This window comes from Vigna angularis, chromosome 2 (assembly GCF_016808095.1).
Source record: "Vigna angularis cultivar LongXiaoDou No.4 chromosome 2, ASM1680809v1, whole genome shotgun sequence".
Taxonomy (NCBI): domain Eukaryota; kingdom Viridiplantae; phylum Streptophyta; class Magnoliopsida; order Fabales; family Fabaceae; genus Vigna; species Vigna angularis.
Genome location: NC_068971.1, coordinates 12014986 through 12035474, shown reverse-complemented (window position 1 = coordinate 12035474; position 20489 = coordinate 12014986). Strand labels below are relative to the sequence as shown.

Below are 20489 nucleotides of genomic sequence, written 5' to 3'. Positions count from 1 at the left end.
TGTTAGAATATTCAAATTGTCAATCTTTTATAGTGTGTAATTGATAAAAGTTAATAAATATCAAATTAGCACACAAGAAAAAAATTAATAAAATAATAATTGTAAATACAATTACATGTAGCTTTTTGTTATTTTGCAGCGTTTTTCATTTTTTTCTTTAGTGGTTATGGAAGTGACAGCCGTAACAGCGGTAGTATGTAGTATGGTACGGTGAGAAAGAGTATTTTAGTCTTTTTAATAATGTGGGATGCAATTAGTAATTAGGGGGTTGTAGAAAGTAATAGCCGGCAGAACAACGGGCATTCTCACCAGCCAGACCCATTTCCAACACGAATCCAGCCCATAATGGGGTATACGCGTTCTTCGCCTCGTTTCAATGTCTCTCCTGAGAGAGTATCCATGATGAAGTAGACTGCGTCAAGTCTTCCATTTTTTCTTTTCCTAATTCTCACTTCACCATTTCTGGTTACAATCTCAACCCCAATCTCTATTTCCTCAGTTTTTCTTCTTCCTTCTCTTTCAGATTCCATTCCAAAGGGCTTCTTTATTGATTTTAATTTTTAGTTTTCCATCCGTTTTTCCACTACCACGCCACCCTCTGATTTCAATCTGAAAAGGGTTTCCTCTGATTCCTCTTCCTGTATTCACGTTCCTCCCTATTTTTCCATCGAAGGTGTGTGTTTGAGAGTGTTGCAGCTCGATCACAATGAGAACACACGCTTTGCTGTTACTTTTATTGTTGCCTATGGTTATATCTGATGTTTCTGACGCCTCCTTTGTTCTGAAACTCCGAAGGTTGATTGCTGCTGATCCTAACGATGCCAAAACAAAGGTTAGTTTCTTTCTTATGCTTCCGTGCTTTGAATAGTTTCCATTTATTTTAAACTTTTTTATTTTTCTTACGATGGTTGAATAAAGTTTTCGCCTTTAGGATCCAAACCCTGTTGGTGGAACCAACACGGTCAATAGGGATAGTCCTGTTTCCCCTGTTCCACAACCACAACCACAACCTTTACCCACAGTGGGTAATGCAAATGATGGACAAAAGAATGCAGTTCCTCCTCCGAATGTACCTCCTCCACCGAAAAAGGATGGTGATGGCGGTCATAAGGATCAGAAACAAGGGAAGGTGGAAAATAAGGGCAAACTTTCACATTCTACCACCACTGAGACTTGTGAGGATTTGAACAAGTGCACAGATGGTGGCGACTTGCTTGCTTGCGTTTTAAAAACTGGTACTTACTGTTCAGCATTGCTTTTGGTTATTTCATTAAGTCTCATCGTTAAATAGTTTGTTTCTTTATTTGTGAGTGTGTATTTAATGTTTTGGTCCACGTGTTATTGGTTGTTATTTGTGTTTATGTGCTCATAATTGGAGGACATTCACTGTGCACATGCTCATAATTTATTTTCTATGTTCAGAATGACTATATTAAACGGTTAGTCTTTCGATGGTATGGAATTCTAGTTAGATTCTGTTTACCAAATTGATAATGTTTGATAACTGAATGCTCATGCATTTGATAGAACATTGTGAATGGTGCTGGCAGTTATGTATTTCATTTCAAAGCACTTGATACTCAGGCAATTTTCCTGCACTTTCACTATAAGAAAATGGAAATAAATTCATCCTCTGTATCTGCCATTCATAGGATAGCTTCTTTTTTTTAGAAAAGAACAACTTCGATTCAAAGAACGCAAATGAAGCTTGTTTTATTGAATTAACTTGATTTCAAATTTATCACTGATCCAAAAATTTTCTTTCCTAATCAAAGTGGAAAAGGCTATTGTTGTTGTTCTTAGATTTTAGGTTTCAATTTGATTCCTGGCTTTGTGAAATGAATTTGTATGAGTAATTTAGATTCTCAAGAAGTGTTTAACAAATTTTAAAGTTAGCTTCAAATCAATGTGAAATAGAATCCCTTCTTAAGTATTATTAGTTCTTGCTTGCATAAAGTTTGATTTCATATTTTTTAGTTTATGGAGAAGTTTATTTCATAATTTTTTCTAGTTATTCATACTTTAAAGTCCCTCCAACGTCCCCTCCCCCAGCCTTTGGTAACCCTGATTGCTCATAGTTCATCAGTTACTAGTTGTAACAATTTCAAATTTTCAATAACGAATTAGTGTCGCTGAAAGAAAATCAATGTGAAATAGAATCCCTTCTTAAGTATTATTAGTTCTTGCTTGCCTAATGTTTGATTTTGAACTAGTTTAGTGACAATTTACAAGTTTTTTATTACCTATTTTTATATATAAATTTTAAATAAAATAAAAAAAAGGGAAAGAGAATTAAGGGAACTTGTGCTATTTCATTTGAACTGCTTTTGCACAAGTTAATTTGTATGAACTACCTTCTATAAATTTTTATTTTTAACCCTTACATTAACTAATTTTAGTTTATGAAATCCCTCCAACCTCCCCTCCCCCAGCCTTTGGTAACCCTGATTGCTCATAGTTCACAGTTACTAGTTGTAACAATTTCAAATTTTCAATAATGATTTAGTGTCGCTGAAAGGAAATTTCTAGAAGTTAGAAATTTGTTGTTGTACACTTTGAGAGAAATTAACCTGTCAGCAGTAAATGAGTGATCACTGCTTAGTTAATCAAGTGTGTGCTTCGTTGTGCAAGTAATCTGTTTTTATATTGTTCTGCTTCTTCTGCTACACCATATATATTTATGGCATGGTGGATTCTTGTGGTAGTCCTGTGGCAGTAGTCATTATCATGGAAACACAGATTCGGAAAATGGTTATGGCAGAAAGTTCCCTCCTAAAAAGGACCACTACGATACAATCTGATACATTTTCATGGGTATGTCCTCGACCAGTGAAACCCTAATGATGAATCGTCAATGTTGATATCTTATCATTTTCAGCACACTTGGATCTCGTTTTTTTTTTCTTTCCTCTCCCTGCTGACAAAACTTCACCTATGGTGACATGCGTTTTCAAGTGAACAACCCCACCTTTTCTTCTCTTCCCCTATTTTCCTCATTTTCCAGTTACCTTCTCTGGCCACTTGGTCATTTGTGGGGTCTAGTGAACAACTTTTATTTTGCATTCGCCCATATGAAACTGTGTTTTAGCTTTAAAGATCAGTGTATTTGCATACTGTTATATTTTTATTTTTGCTGCCTTGGTTCTGCAATAACCTTCAATGCCATCCACCATAACCTTTTTGGCCTTTTCGGTTTTGCTTGGACCCATGAATTGTCTCCCTCTATTAACAAACACCGAATAGAATTCTTTGTTAGGCTATTTTTTAGTCTTGAGTTTGATAACTAGTTTGATTGGTTTTGGAAGCCAAATACATTACCGGTTTTGGTGGAGTGTAGGGCCTTGTTTGTTAACTAATTTCAAAAATTGTTTTCTGTTTTTTAAACTCGTGTCCCCCAAAGCACATTTGGAAGTGTTTTTTCCCTGGGCAGGTTTCTATTTTCTAATTTTTTAAAAGTTTGTTCCTTGAATCAGATATCACTTAACAAAACAGAAGAGGATGAGAAAACATCTCCCAGCTGTTTCTGTTTTTTGGTTTCTAAAACACTTCTTGTGGAATCAGTTTTCAAAACCTAATAGATTTTGGATGAGAAATTGATTGGTGAGTGGTGTAAAATTGTTTAATAAATGAGTTATTAAAAAAAAGCGAGAAAAGAATGAGACTCTAATTCTCTCATTTCTTTGGGATGAGGTAAGCCACTGCCTTCTGTGAGATCAAGTGTTTGGTTTTCAGTGTAAAGCACGCAGGGTGCCTTTTACCAAAATACCGAGGGATTGGGTACCTTTCCTACATTGACAACTTTTTACCATTTCTTCTTTACTGGGTAAATAGTCAGCTCACTGCAACAAGTATTTGACATATTTTGTTTACAGTACAATAAAAAAAGAACTACAGTCTTATTACAAAAAAATTAATTCTGTTAATATTGTTTGAACTCTCAATAGTTAAGGTTATTGAATACATGTTTTATCTTAGTAATTGTTACCTTTTTTATTAAAGTGAAAATTAGTGTTAATATGCAATTAACTTTGAAGAAATCACTAAGGATTTTTAATTTACAAAACAAAAAGTAAAGGTTACTTCAAGGTTAATTGCATATTAACATTTAATTGTATATTAATGTTAATATTCTCTTTAATACTTTAATAAACGCATGTTACTATTATTTACCTTAACCATTACCAGTTGAAACAAAATTAATAGAATTAAAGTTTTTGTATTAGGATTGATTTTCTTCTTCTTATTGTTCTAAACACAAAATATGTCAATACTTGATGTTCTGATTCGACTATTTGCCCTTCTTTCTTTTATCTTTAAACTCTTATTGAATATTTATCATATATACCCATTGTGTTATCCTTCCCTTTGTGTAAATAAATATTTTATAAAAAGGCTAGGTCATTGTTGCTAAACTAGTAATAATTTATTACGGCCTAAATTTGCTTTTAGTCACCCAAAGAGTTTTTTTCAGTCCTTTGGAATTCTTTTTGTTAGTTTTGGTCCTCATAAGTTTATTCTTTTTGCTATACTATGTATTACTATTTACAGACTGTTTGTTTCAAACCATGGCAATGCGTGTATTTACTGTGCAAAGAGAAATAAGACGAGATAGAATAATTGTGAAAAACACACACACACATATGAGAAAAAGTTGAATTGATTTATTTTTTATGAACAGATATATAAAGTCAAAAACTAACATTTTTTTTAAGAACTAAAACCAACATTTTGTAATATTTATAGGATCAAAAAACATATAACCCTTTGTTCAACTGTTGGAAAACTTATATGTTTTTAGTGTTTGTACTTTTGGTGAAACTGGGTTTTAGTCCCTATAATTTCAAATTGATGAATTGGTCCCAAAACTTTGATAAACATGTGAACTTAGTTACTCGTCCTAATTTTTAGCATTCAAAAACCGACCCCTAAATGTTAAATTTAAGCGTAAAGAAAGAATAATTTCATATATGTTAAGAGTTGGATGACTAATTCATAAATTTAAAAGTAGAAGGAGTAAACTTAGTTTGACAAAATAATATAGGGACTAAAAACGTAGTTTTCCTTTTAATTTTTAACCAATCATTCCTTGTGGTGGTGGAGCTAGTTTTTAAACTGGGCTTAATCCTTTTCCTAAAAGACTGGAAACGGATTAGTTAATTACTATAATCATATTTGCTTTCATTTAAGAATTGATTGCTTGTAAGACGCAAAGTAAACTTCTATATTCATCAGCTTTTGTTTAACCTGTTCAACCAGTCAGTCTGATCGAGCTTGTTTTGAGAATTTTGACTGTTAGGTGTGTGTGGACTTTAAGCCTTTGGTCCTTTATCATGTATAGAAACAGTGCATGCAAGCAATATTGCTGCATGCACCTCTCTATTTTAAATGATGTTTATAATAGGAGATTCCTCCAGTACCCTTTGTTTTTGAGGCTGGTTCCTTTGTATTTATATTTTTAAGTGGAACAATGGGAGAAATACTAACTACTAATTATTGAGGTGTACTAAAGCATGATACTTGTGTTGAAACTATAGGTCAATTTTTTAACTAATGTAGTATTGTTTTCATGAAAGTCAAAATTATGAACTTATTTTGTATTCGTATTCTTTGTAAACTACAACCAGATCCCAAATACTCGGTTGTTCTTCTTCAAAACAAAGGAGATGGCATCATCCACGTGAAGCTTCGTAATGATTTTGAAAATATTCTTGGAGATATAGAAGTTGACAAAAGTAAAACGGAAAAGGTATTAATCATATTATCTTAAACTGATCTTTCTTTCTTAATTCATGTTTTTATTTGTGTATGAAGTTACTATTTTACTGTGTCTATCCCTTGTTCTTCAAACTGAAGCAAGAGGCCTGAGATATACTGCTTCCTGACCACTGTCTCAATTTATTGTTTATTGTGAGACAAATTGAACACATAAGTATTATTTTGGACAGACAAAATGTCTTTTGTTAAAAAATACCAATGAACATTTGACAAAGGGTTTTGGGTAAATTGAATCAATTTTATTATTTTTCAGGACTCACTGAGCAATGAAATTTCAGAATCTGTGTTCGTTTGACTTTATGTAACAGTTACCAAGTTATGAAGTAGAATGGAAAGGACACTAATGACTGTTCATTTATGCTAGGGTAAGGGAGAATGAAAATTGCAACAGGAATGAAGGGAAAGAGATTTTAAATATTTTTTACTTCAAAATTTTAATAGTATTTAAAACCCATCTTATTTTAGGAAGGAAAGTCTGAACTTTCATTAAATCTCATTCAAATTAATTCTCTTAAACCAATGGAATGTTGGCTGAAAGTGTCGTGTTCCTAGGAGCACACCATTCCATATGATTTTCTCTTTCCACTGCTGTAATGCTTTCCCACAAGGGGTTAGCTGTTCCCTTATTTTCCATTTCAGTTCATTTTGTTCAACTCGTCCAAACTTAATACTCTGGAAATATTGAAGTTAATTGAATTCGGATTATAATGTTTGTGTATATCTACTTACCTTAAGAAAGTAATTCTTTTACAAACATTCATAATTTAAATTGTGCAATTTGCAAATCCAGTCAACTACTATTCCACCTCTTGCCGTTACACTACCATCACTTCATTGCTCATATTTCTTGCTCTTCCTTATGCATCTGTCTAAGAAGAACAGGGTGATCTTTCATGTGTAAAGCTCTTATTTGTTGGGTTTTGTACTTGCTGTCTCAATATCATCTGTTCGAGCTTGTGTGTTATGTATATTGTTTTAGATGTTTTTCATGAGAAATAAAATGGATGACCAAAACTTCTTCCTTTACTCAATTACATTTCGTTTCTAAAGTTCCCATCTTACTGCTTCTGGACTCTCTTTTTTCAGATCAACATCACACGAAGTAGCAGTGAAAGTACCCAATTGACTTTGTATGCTGGAAAAGAGGATTGTGTGCTTCACCTGTTTCATAAACCTGAAAATAACTTTTTTCTGCGTCTTCCTTCTTATGACAAAGTTTTAACTCCAGTAAATGGTGCCTATTTCCTCATATTGATGGTCCTAATGATTGGAGCAACATGGGTTTGCTGCGCTTTTAGGAAGAAACGTCAGAATGAGATTCCATATCAAGAGCTTGAAATGGCCCTGCCTGAGTCTGCTGCAGCTGCCCATATGGAATCTGCTGAAGGTTGGGATCAGGATTGGGATGATGATTGGGACGACAACGTGGCAGTGAAGTCACCGGCAGCACTTGCAGCAAGCATTTCGGCAAACGGCCTTACTTCTAGATCATCAAACAAAGATGGATGGGAGAATAACTGGGATGATTAGTTATCAGCAGGCAAAAGATAAGGGAATTGGTATAATGTTTAACCTCAAAGTAGAAAAGGAAGAAATGGAAGCAGAAAGCAGGGTGAAGCACAAGAGTCGGGGATGTGACCAATGTGGCTTTGCTGGGGCTTAATTTTGATGCATGTCCATGGAAGGGACACATAAAGGAAAGAGGAAGTGTAATAGTCATAACACATTGAATTTTTGTATTGAACATGTAATAGTGAGAGCCTTAGCCAAAACGAGAGACTAAAGAAACTGTAAATGAAAATATAGGAGGTAAAGTATATTTTGGTTTTGTCAGATTTATTAGACATACTATTCTTGTGATCTCAAAAATAAAAACTTTTGTAGGCTTCTTTGAGGCTAGTTTTTCTTCAAAAGGTATGGTTGAATCTGATTTCTGAAATGTCTTGTTCGGTTGGAAGTCCTTTTCTATTACCAAGTAGCAAGTAATAGTTATATATTTCATTGCTCTATTTGACAGTGTATTTTGAAATATACATAATTTTTTCATATTCTCTAACCTTACAATGTAAATAAGTGCAAAATATAGAGATATTATTTTGAGATAAAATCGCATTCCCTTCAAAATTGTCAATATTAAAATCCACGATAGATTTCCCACTCCCACCCTTTCACACATCGACCTCAAACAAATCAAACAATTATCGTTTATCAAAGCAAATCTAATAAAAAATCTTCTATGGACAAAATGTAACCTTGTTGCTACTTTTGAAAAAAAAAGGAGGAAGTTGGTGATGCATAAGAGGAAGTGGAAGTAGGATTAACAAAAAGATTTGTATCAAAATTCGTAGTAGATACTAAATGAGTACTTTTAATGGATAAATAACAGTTATAAACATTTGACCTACCCACTTTGTTTAGAATCAAATTATCAAAGAAAATTTATAAACATGATGCTTGAATAATTGTTTGTAATATGATTTTATAGATTTAAACTTTTTATTAACACTTATAGAATTAAATTTATTTTTGAAATAGACTAATTTTATTTAAACAGACGAATTTTACTTAAACTTATAGTTTACTATGAAACGTATTTTAATTTATCTTTCAGAAATACTAATTTTAATTATACTAGTATTTTATTATGTAATTTTATATAAATTATACTTTCTGATCAATTTTTTATTTGAATTTATATTTTAAAAATATTTTTTAAAATAATCATATTTAAAATTTAAAAAAAAATCAAAGAATACTGGCGAGTTTAATAATACGCCCATTGTGATCCCTAATTTAGAACTTGTGGTAGGTGGAAAGGAAGAAGTGAAGTTGATAAAAGGGAATGCTTTTGTCATCAACGAAATTAAGGTAAATCTAATGTGAATACACAACACAACGCGAATCTAAGACAACCAAAGTAAAACAATCATGAGTGAAAGAGAGAAACTAAAAGAAATATTGTAAATAAGTTTTAAAAAGACTTTCTAAATTGGTTATTTGTAGAACCAAACTAAGGATTTTATTTTAATTACAATGGTCACTAAATTAGTTTTTAAATAACTTCTTTTTTTATTTTATTTTAAAAGTTTTTATTAAATTTATTTTTGTTCACTAAGAAAGCTATTTTGGTCATAAACTCAGTATTCAAAAGCAACTTTAAACTTTGACTATTTCAAGTCAAACGCTTTAGGTTGACGTAAGAGGAAAAAGAAACTCTCAAAACCTAATGTTATTTGGTGACTTCAATGAGCCTTTTTCTTGAACAAAAAGGCTAATTTAAGTTGGTGGGGATAAGGGTCACCAGTTTTTAAAAGAAACCATAAGTACAATTTAATTTTTCACAAAAAAATATATATTTCTAGCTTAATAATTTATATACTAACTTTGAATATTTATTTTCAAATTACTTTCTCACATTCTACGTGACTTCTTTCAAACCAAACATCCCATATTTGAATCTGATCCATTGAATATTGCAGAGCATCATCATAAATGAAAAATATGACACATATCAGACTCTTCTTGGGTTCTTTTGTTCTTATGCAAAAGTGATGTACACTAAGTAATTATTGTGGTTCCATAATATGCTGTTCTTGACGGTGAAGAATAGTTTTGTTTAAAATTTGATGCACAAGTTCTGCTACACAATTATCTAGCCCTCTACATGCTCATTCAGTTCATGGATTGTGTGTCATTTTGTCTCCACAAAGTAAACCAAAAGGTGCACATCCATGGATGCCAACATGCTTTCAAAGTTTATTTTAATCGACCACTTTCACTTCCTACTCATTTCAAACTTCATCAAACTTCATCTTAATCATTTCTTTCTTACACCACCACTTCATGTTTCAAAGTTTATTTTAATGAAGTCATATATTACAAAAACTAAAATATCAGCAAATGATGAACTGTTTGAGAATGTTTTTTGCTTGAAGCAAAAAACACAGCATTGTTATAAGTAGGTTAATTGTAATTATCATCCAACCATTCATGATCAGTGATGGTATAATGATCTGCAGAGACATCTGCACATTGCTTTTGTTTACTGTTTCTCACGTAGACACAATCATCTTTGTACATGGTAGCGTGAACGTAAATCAATGAGCTACATGGAACATAATTTCTGATGATTAAAGTGTGCAATATTTTTTTTATTCTTCTTTCAAGACAGAAACAGTTCACAAGTTGGAACATGGCATGATTGCCATGCACTGCACCAAATGTTGCCATTTGAAAAAGCTAGTGAGTTGGTGGTGCTTTTAAGGACATCCTGTGCCTGTGCTTTCATGATGTCGAACCAACAAAGCCTATTTGATAAGGTTGTGTTGTTTGTGTGCCACTTCTCCAACAATCTTTTTTATATAAGCAATGCCATTTTTTTTTTCACTTCATGTCCAAGCTTTAATTATTAAATTTACTACCACCAACAATTACTATCATCAACTGCCACTCTTCTACTAAAGAGAATTAAAAAAATATTAGAGTTGGGTTTGAAAGTGTGAATAAAGCAAATGATGCTTTTTCTTCGGTGCATTATTTCTGGCTGCTTCCAATTATTCTTTCTGAGTGTTTGTTTCTGTCTGTTCCCCTTTCCTTTTAATTTTTCTAAATCTCATCTTTGTTTTCATACAGAAAGAGGAAATGGAAAAGCAAGCTATATATACAACGTTTTTCAACCAAAACATACACATTAGTAACATAACTTTTTTCTTTTTTTTCAAGTGATGATTTTCTCATATCATATTGCTTCTAATAGTAAAAGTCATGTTCTTTACACCATTTTTAATCCAAAACAGTTTATAATATTTTTTTCTTACATGGTATTGAAGATTATTCTCAACCATAAATAAAGATTTTCAATGGATTAGACAAGAATTTTATTTACTGTGGGATCAACAAAAGTTACATTATCACAGACAAAAATGAAAATAATAGTAGTATATGTGTGTGCATAATAGAACACAAGTTAATAACATCTTCTATTGTGTAGTCTCTATAGACCAAACTTTGGGTTTATCTCCATTTGTCTTTGACGTGTTCCATAGTAAAGTCTGTCTAAAGTGCAGCAGAGTTTGGCCTCTGTGTATTCGTGTGAACCATCTTTTCACAGTCATTAAAGTTCAGTGTCATTTAGCAGTGTACCATATACGAGGTGGGGTACTTGATAGCAACTACCAACATGAATAACGCACAACTTGTCCCAGCATGAGGAAACCATAAAATTGAAACAGGTAAAAGTTCAGAAAATGCATTTCATTCTTTGGAGGGAAATGTGTGATTAAGGGATATATGATATATGATATATTATCCTTGTATCAGTCGTCTAACTGGTGAAGAAAAATCCAGTAATACATTAAGAGATGAACAAAATTTAAGAGAGCAAAAGAAGAAAACTTCAACTTGAACAAACAAAAGTTGGTGACTGAATGATATTCTTTGAATGTGTAGAGCTTTTTAACCGGATTGTTCTTCACCAGGTACTGCAATATATGCTGTTTCTCAAAGACTGCAACATAAGTCATTCTAATTCCTGTAGTCCTTCTGAAGGGCATTGGATTAACTCTAGTATGTTGACTACCTCAGCCATATCTGGACGGTTTGATGGCACTTGTGATGCACAAATCAACCCCAATTTTATCACAGGAATTGCTTCCTCTGCAGCAAAGTTACCGAGGAGCCTTCCATCAACACATTGCTCCACCTTGCCTTCTTCCAATGCACCCCTAACCATGTCACAGAGAACCACCACATCATCCTCCATGTATTCCACAGGTCTTTTTCCTGTCACCACCTCCAGCACCAGGATCCCAAAACCATATATGTCACACTTCTCGGTGATCTTAACCGTCCGGCAAGCGAATTCTGGCGCCATGTACCCTAGTGCACTTTGAATTTTGCTGCTCAAAACACAATGGTCTAGCATTGGCAGTAGTTTCACCAAGCCGAAATCTCCAACCTTTGGCTCACCAGAACAATCAATGAGAACATTGGTTGATTTGAGATTGTAGTGGATTATGTTCATTTGATGCAAATGGGCCAACCCTTTTGCCATGCCATGAATAATCTTGAACCTTTGTGGCCATGAGAAGACGTTTTCGCTGTTGTCATCATGCAGAAGTTTATGCAAACTCCCAGTTGAGAGGTACTCATAAATAAGGAGTTGCAAGGAGGATGTCCAATAATAACCTTCAAGTGCCAAAAGATTGGAGTGCCTGATCTTTCCAAGCTTTTTAATTTCTCTTTCAAAGTCTTCCTGGGACTTGATCAAACTGGAGACTGTAAGCTTCTTGATTGCAACTGCGTGCCCATCGCGAAGAAAAGTTCGATAAACAACTCCAAATCCACCACGGCCTATTTCACTTTCCTTATTGAGAAGGTTATGTGCTCCATCAGCAAAATCTGCATCACCAGAAAACATGACAAGCTTGCCATAGTTTGGATCATTTGCAGGCGAACCACTATAGTCCTCTCCCCCAGACAATGCAAATGTAGCAGGCATACGCTCCATTGAGGAACGCACGTGGATATTTAGGACAGTAATAGCCACCACACCAATGGCGATAAAAGCAGCTGCTCCAATAGCAATAAGAGCAGAGATACTTAGTATGATTTTATGCCGATGGGTCTGTGAGGAAATGCTGGAGTTGGAACCTGAAGAATTGGGGTTCAGGACAATAGGTTTAGGATGAACAGACGGACAAGAGTGGTTGACAACAGAACCGCACAGCAATGGGTTATCGGAGACTGATGAGGAGGAGATGGTGTTGAAGAAGCCACCCACAGGTAGTTCACCTTCAAGGTGGTTGTTGGATACATTGAATGAGAAAAGATGAGAAAGATTTGTTAACTCCTTGGGTAAACTTCCAGAGAGTTCATTCCATGACAAATCTACATATTGAAGATTGGTGAGGTTTGCAATGGTTGCAGGGATTGAACCAGTAAGCTTGTTGTGAGAAAGAATCCTGCACAACTCAATGTAAAAGCATACACAGAAAACAATTAGACAAAACATTGTAGGTATGTTAACTCACAGAACAAGTCAATTTTTCTCAACAATCTTTTACAGAAGCATACACACACAAAAAAAAGGCCTTCTCAATTTGTAAACACAAATCAGTCAGATTAAGTAACAAAGAACAAAACATTTGTGCAACTACGATGTTAAGAAAACTTACAAAAATGTTAGAGACGAACACTTGTCAATTTGGGCTGGAATTCTCCCACCTAGGAAGTTCTTTTGCAGCCTTAGCTCCCTGAGTGAAATTGCCCCTTCTACTTCGGAAGGAATGCTTCCATGAAGCTTGTTGTCACTTAGGTCAATAATGTACAAAGACTTAAGTTCACCTATACCCACAGGAATAGGACCAGAGATATTGTTAGCAGAGATATTGAAGACTTGTAGGCTACTAAGTCCTCCAATGCCAGATGGAAGCACACCAGAGAATGCATTGAATGACAAATCCAGAACCTCAAGACCATGATAAGATGTAGGTGTAGACGTAAGTGCAGGATAACTGCCCTTGCTGAAGCCATTCTCAGAAAGAGATATGCTTTGCACACCCATCTTAAAAATCCATGAAGGAACATGGCCTGCCAAGTGATTGTGGCTGATGTCAAAAGCCAAAAGCTTGTTGCAGTTCAGCATAGAATCAGGCAGGTTTCCTGTCAACTGATTCCTGGACAAATTCAATCTATGCAAAGAGTCAAGATTTCCTAATGACTTAGGAATCCAACCAGAAAATGAATTGGCAGAAAGGTCCAGCATGTCTAGGTTCTTCAATTCCCCAATCCAGTCAGGAATGACCCCTGTGAATGAATTTCCCTGCAAACTAAGTGATGTGCAAGAAGTGAGTCTCTGCATTGACTGAGGGAGTTCCCCAGAGAGAAAATTACCACTCAAATCAAGTGATTTTAGAAGTAAGCAGCCTCCAATATCCGCAGGAAGCTTTCCCCTAAACCTGTTCCTCTGGAGACTCAACTCCCTCATATCATACAGATTCTGAATGCCTTCAGGAATTTCTCCCTCCAGCATGTTGTCCGACAGATCAAGTGACTGTAGCCCCCTCAAGAACCACACTCCATTAGGCAATTCCCCGTGGAGCTGATTAGAGGAGAAGTTAACAGTTGCCAAATTGGAGCAGGAACTCAAGGACTCGGGAATTTTACCTGTGAGGTTGTTCTTGGCAAATGAAACTGTCCTGAGAGAGCCACATTGTTGGAAAAACCCTTCTGGGATCTCCCCAGAGAGGTTATTGTCACTTAAGTCCACAGTTTGTAAACTCCCAAGGCCAGGAAGATCAGGGTTTATAGGCCCTGTGAAGTTGTTCCTTGAAAGGGAGAGAATTTGAAGGAACTGCAACCTCAATAAGCCCCTATCAACATGCCCAGAAAGAGAGAACCCGTCAAGAACAAGAGCAGTGACCCTATTGGATGAAGGATCACACTTCACACCTTCCCAATTGCAAGGACTGTTATCATCCTCATTCCAAGAAGAGAGTTTCCTTTTGGGATCTTCCAAACCAGCCTTGAACACGATCAAACCCAAAACATCATCATTGAAACCAGTGTCCGCAGAAACCACCAACATAAGCGGTGCAAGAAGAACCAGAAACAACACACACACGCTGAATTGCATCATATTTATAGATTGATGCTATGAAGAGAAATGTTCAAATTTCAACAAAATTCTACCCCTTGACAAAAACAACTCTGTTATCATTAGGTTGCATAACCGGCAGAAAAGGTCGGTAGGTCCTAACAAAGCCCAACATATGCACCACCAAACCTCACCTCACCTCACAAACAGAAGGAGAAGTTTCTTCTTAGAACAGTGGCACGGTTGCTTAGAAAAGGACACAAAATGGAAACAGAAGTTGCAAGTATCCAAAACTCAATGAATATAAACAAAAAGGAAGGAGTAGAAACAAACAAACGGGGAAATATATAAATAAATAAATAAATAAAAGGATTAGACAATAAAAGCCATGTGAAGATGAAAAAGAGAAAAACAAATTAAAGCAAATTCAGGAAATTCCCTTTTGGCCTTTTCTTTTTTCCTGTTCAGAATTTCAAAATCACTCCCTTCAAGAAGAGCACTCACTTCACACTAACGAATTTAACAAGAAAATAAAAGGGTGAAAAAAAATGACTTTTTTTTAAGAGGGTGTGAAACGAAATTTGAAAAGGAGGAAACTTTGATAGTATTCGATTTTGATTCCCAGGGAAAGCGGCGAAAGGGACGCAGAGCTATAATAAAGAAGGCCTCGAGGTAAGAGAAGCCATTAATGGAAGAGGGAGAGAGACAGAGGAAATGAGAATTGCGTTGAAGATTGAAGAATGGAAAGTGTGAGAGAGAGAAAAGTATAAATTAGTGCTTGTGCTGTGAAGTTTGGTTTGTTCTATTCTTAAGTCTTCTATGCCTTCTGGGTAGTGTCAGAGAGAGTAAAGTGAAGCATTGAAAGCTTCTAACGTCAAAGACAGAGAAAGAGAGAGAAAGAGAGTATTTTTCTACTGTATGTGTCATGTGTTTATAGCAGAAAAGCTTTATTTATGGTATGTTGCTTCCTGTACTCTTCTTTTTTTAACTATTATTATTTAAATCTAACTCAATGCATTGTATAATAGTATTAAAAATAAAATGAAATAAGAATTAAAACAATAAATACTATATTAAATAATCCACAATATAAAATTTCTATGGTCGGATAGGACTACGTTGGATGGTCAAACCAATATCCAATGTGATCCAGGTGGCCTTTTCTGGTAACAAATTTGGCCTTTTGTCGAGTTTAAGGTAATTTTTTAAATTATTTATTAAATATATTTATTACTTTCATATGATATATGCCATCGAATAGACTATTGTCTTTATTTTTCATTTATAATCTTTTAGCTATTTTTTTTCGTAAAAGAACTTTTCGACCATTAACAAATTTAAGAGTTTTCTTTTAACTTTCTAAAATTAGCGTAAACTATTCAACTTCTTCAAGTGGCTGAAACGGCGTATATAATTTATAAATATTATAAATGAGAAAATAAATATTTTAGTAACTAATAAGTATAAACCATGAAAATGAAAAATCATTATCAACCGAAGTTGTACAGCACAACGTCATTTAAACACGACCATTCATAATTTCAAATATATACAATCATTCAAATTTAACATGAAAGCATGCTTCTCTAATCATGATCAACAATTTCTTCATTGCAAAAAGAATTATAGAATTTGAGAAAAAATGCATTACTATCAGATTTTCCACCTATTATTCTTCTGTCACGTTGTATTATGATTACAGTTTGCATTATTTGATTTTTTTTAATCTGGCAAAATTATTATAATTGGTGTTGAAAGGTAGTACAAGAATTGATAATTTGACAGAATATAATAATAGAATAAAAGATGGTCCTCCCTCACTGAATCGTGCAGTGAAATTGAAAACTTGATCAGAGTTAGATGAAAGCACATTGATGCCTGTGGAAACAATTAATTGCAGAAGGAGACAAGGATCTGTTTGGAAGAATAAAAAGGAACCAACCAAATTATGTTTTCACAAACGTTGCTGCAATGAGAGTCAAAACTCCACTTTCTCAATTTCATTCATTTTCAAATAGTTCTAGGCTTTACTAAACTCCAACTTTTTCCAACAATCCTAATTTAACATGTTAACTTGCTACATTTAATTTTCTTTTTTCAAAATATTTACTTTGTTTGGTTTAAACCTTTAAGCCCTGTTCTTTTGAGTGGATTTGAGAGGATGGATTTGAGGGGATTTGAGAGGATTTGAAGATAATTTTTTTTGTCGTTTATTTGAGTGAATTTGAAGGTAAATAAAAGTGAATTTGGAAATAATTTTTTTTAATTTGTCATGTCAATACAATTCTATACTAATTCTCACAAATTTTATTTCCAAATTCACTCTCATTTACCTCCAAATTCACTCAAATAAACGACAAAAAAAATTATCTTCAAATCCCCTCAAATTCATCCTCTCAAATCCACTCAAAAGAACAGAGCCTTAAGGAAAAGATTAAAACTAAAATTATGAAATTATTTTTATTTAGATTAGTAATATCATAAATTTCAATTTGAAGATATCAACTACAGTTAAAACACTTTATAAATATAAATATATAAAAAATTATGTAATTTGAAAGCATTTGGATCAATGGAAGGCAATTTTATTTCACAAAGAGTTTATGAATTTGTTTTTTCTTCTTTAGATGATATGCAAAAGGTTTTGACTATTGAAACTTGGAATTTATCTCTTAACACTCTTTGTGTTCTTTCTTTGACAATATTTTGTCCTAACTTTTCTTAAACTCATGTAAACTCAATATCGGGTTAGCATTCATGACATTCCTTTAAGTATTGGCAGCCAAAAGCGATTTTTTCAATAACACGCAGAATTGGTACACCTTTATCTTTAAATGATTATATCAATAATTAGTCTCGAGATTTATTTGCACATGTCTTGGTTGATGTTGATTTGTCATTTTATTTTCCTAATCAAATTTTGAGGAAATACTATGATTTGTGTTTATTGTTGATGTGAAGTATGAGAAGTTTTTCCTATTTTGTTCAAATTGTAAAATGATTGGTCATGATCTATCTAATTGTAGATCGCTACAACATATGTCAATGTTATTTCTGGCAAAGAGAAAACAAATGGTACAAAAATACAACAATATTATCGTCTAAAGGTGGTTGATACATAAGATAGGACCAGGGATTCTTTAGCTCAAGTAGTAGTGATAGAGTCTATGATGGAGTTTGTGGTGGAGTATATGATGGAACCTATGGTGAAACCTATATGGACTTGTGACGACGCCTGTAGTAGAGATACCACTTGTTGCTCAATCACCGTCTAAGTTAATCATGGAGGACCAGGGACTCTTTAGCTCAAGTAGTAGTGATAGAGTCTATGATGGAGTTTATGGTGGAGTCTATGATGGAACCTATGGTGAAACCTATATGGACCTATGACGACACCTGTAGCAGAGATACCACTTGTTGCTCAATCACCGTCTAAGTCAATCATGGATAATCATAATAATATTTGTGTTTAGATTTTTTTTAAGAATCTAGATGGTAGCATGCAATTAAATTTTGATTCCTTGACTGATATGTCTTCTTTGGAGGATGTCACTCTAATTGTGAATAGTTTGCATGGTTTATTACAATTAGATTCAATTTATGATAGTTCAACAGAAGTTTTTGATCCCTTAACATCTAAAGAGAATCATTTTTTAGATAAATTAAAAATAGCTTGTGAATATAATTAATATGAACTATGAGAGAAAAGATTCTAATATTAAAAAGGACAACGAACCCATTTAAATTAAATAAAAACCTAATAGGGATAAGCTAAAGGAGATTAATATTAAATCTTCTAGAAATTAAGGACTTTTTTAAATGCGAAAAAAATTGACTAATATTAATTTTTTAATATGGTAAGGAATATGTATTTATATTTATATGAGTTTAATGTATGAAATTTTTTTCGTAAAAGAAATCATAGATACTTTTCATAATAAATATTTATTTTAGTTGTATATGTAATTTAATTTTATTATAAGTTTAATATGGTTTTTACATTATTTTTAGTAAAATCTTCATATATTATTTTTTAATAAAATCTTCATGACAACAAGCCTAACATAAATTTATTTGAAGATATTATACTGGTATTATAAAAATTGAAAAGTTAGAAAATGATAAAACTTGTGTTGAAGGTAAATAAGTAAATTAATGTAGAAAAACAAATTAAGAATAAAATAAGTAAACCGCAATATAAGGAAAAGTAAATAAATAAATGTAAATGGCAAAGAGATTACTAAAAAAGAAAAAATTATAAAATTTCGTGACGAAAAATATGATTTGTCATTTGTTTATCTTTCATTTAGCTAATAAAACAATTTACTAAAGACAATAAATAAAAAAGTAATTTATAAAAAGAAAAAAAAATATTATATATATATATATATAAGTTTTTTAATCCAAAATAATAATACTATTTTATTTTTTAAAATAAAAAATATAATTACTAAGAAAATATTATATAAGAATTATTTTTAATTTTTTATTTTTTTAAATACTAATAAGTTATAAAAAAAAGAAAAGAATGTGTTTTGTCTTTTTCTATACCAATAAAAGCAAGTATCAAAATGACTTTTTTTAAGAAAATGTTTTTTTTTTCTTTGTTATATAAATAAAAGCAATTAAAAATGAATTTGATTTTATGTGAAACTTTTCTCTTTAATTTTACTCACTCGGAGATTTTGATTAAAATAATTAAATCTTCACTCATGATGTTTATTTTTTAATAGGTAATGGAAGGATCGATCATATATAATCAAATTGGTGTTAACTATTTTTATTATATAAGTTATGTTTTCATTGGTGTGAATATTTTGTATATTAACACTTGTTTCTTTTACTACATCTTATGTGGTTCTATCTAAAAGACATGATTCTACTATGCAAGTTCATAATACACAATAATCGTTTATTGCTTATGCCTTTGATTTTGGATAACTTCCTTATACTTAGGTAGTTATATCATGTATTCAACTTTTGTAATAAACAAAACTACAACGTTCTACATCTTCGTTATTGTCTTCAACCATGCATATGAATAGTAGCGGAATGTTATCATCAACTGAGCTCTTATATCACTCTTACTCACCAAAGTAATAACATAATAATAACTAACAGCTAAACTAAAAGATGAAAAAAAATAACAAAATTTATACTTTTATTATGATATATCAGTCTCTAAAACAAAGAAGAAAATAATAACAATCTTGCTCATAAAAACAAAATCTTAAATGAAAAACTACTTTTTCTCTCCAGCACTACAACAGTAAAAAAAATAATATTATATGTCTTACTAAGAAAACATTTATCCCTTTTATAAAAAAAAATGCAAACATTAAAATAAAATTTCTTATATCTTCTCAAAATTTACAATTACAATTTTACTCGTATGAACCACATTAAGTGTGTTTGTTGGTCCCTATCATTTCTTAAATGACACATTTAATATGTAGCTTTTTACTTTCCATATCTTCGTATAAAGACTTTATCAATCAATAATTCAATCAACTTCTCTTTTTAAATATGTTTTTTAATATTTTTTTAACTATTAACACATATGTATAATACATTATCTTAATATCTTTAGTACTTCACCATAGTTCTTCATAAAACAATTCTTTAATTTTTTTATAAAATTCATATTAATATATTTACCTAAGTTCACTAATTTACACTTTCAATAGATTAATTTGTCTCTCTCTTGGATTTTCTATAAATAACCATATCAAAAATAAAAATTATTACATTAATTCATTAAATTTTGTTAAAAAAGAATGACTCAATTTCTCACACTTAGAGGGGGTGAATTGGTAAAGTATAAAATTTAAAACTTTCAAAAAAAATTCACCAATTAATAGAATGCGTAAAAAGTATAATCAATTGAATGTAACAAAGTAGGGATAAGAAAGATCAAACGCTAAGTTTTTATACTGGTTCGACCAAGCCTACATCTAATATCCTTCCAACCACAGGAAATCAATACACTATAATGATCAAGGATTTTATAACAAGGTTTTTATAGAAACCTCACGTCAAAAATATAAAATACCTCTCTAACCCTCTAATCAAAATATAGGCAATATACAAACAAAATAGCAACAAGAATCCCCTCTTC

The 20489-nt window shown here is 32.4% G+C and overlaps 2 protein-coding genes across 2 annotated transcripts; one reads left to right on the top strand and one right to left on the bottom strand.

Moving 5' to 3' along the window:
* Nucleotides 1–361: 361 nt before the first annotated feature.
* On the top strand, nucleotides 362–7688 carry LOC108329606 (uncharacterized). The gene is made up of 4 exons (XM_017563900.2): nucleotides 362–832; nucleotides 932–1235; nucleotides 5625–5746; nucleotides 6862–7688. The coding sequence occupies exons 1-4, from the start codon at nucleotides 707–709 to the stop codon at nucleotides 7303–7305; spliced, it is 996 nt and encodes a 331-aa protein (XP_017419389.1). The 5' UTR covers nucleotides 362–706; the 3' UTR covers nucleotides 7306–7688.
* Nucleotides 7689–11013: 3325 nt separating this feature from the next.
* LOC108329396 (leucine-rich repeat receptor-like protein kinase PXC2) lies at nucleotides 11014–15312 on the bottom strand. The gene is made up of 2 exons (XM_017563573.2): nucleotides 12951–15312; nucleotides 11014–12737 (listed from the first exon to the last, which is right to left on the bottom strand). Exons 1-2 carry the CDS (start codon nucleotides 14411–14413, stop codon nucleotides 11294–11296), a joined length of 2907 nt encoding a protein of 968 aa, XP_017419062.1. The 5' UTR covers nucleotides 14414–15312; the 3' UTR covers nucleotides 11014–11293.
* Between the last annotated feature and the right edge of the window lie 5177 nt (nucleotides 15313–20489).

Bases quoted from the DNA above. Each gene is read 5' to 3' on its own strand.
- LOC108329606 (XM_017563900.2), top strand. From the start codon at position 707: ATGAGAACACACGCTTTGCTGTTACTTTTATTGTTGCCTATGGTTATA. The intron at 1,236-5,624 runs GTACTTACTGTT...AACTACAACCAG, and splicing joins TGCTTGCGTTTTAAAAACTG to ATCCCAAATACTCGGTTGTT. The intron at 5,747-6,861 runs GTATTAATCATA...CTCTTTTTTCAG, and splicing joins ACAAAAGTAAAACGGAAAAG to ATCAACATCACACGAAGTAG.
- LOC108329396 (XM_017563573.2), bottom strand. From the start codon at position 14,413: ATGATGCAATTCAGCGTGTGTGTGTTGTTTCTGGTTCTTCTTGCACCG. The intron at 12,738-12,950 runs GTAAGTTTTCTT...TGAGTTGTGCAG, and splicing joins TGTTCGTCTCTAACATTTTT to GATTCTTTCTCACAACAAGC.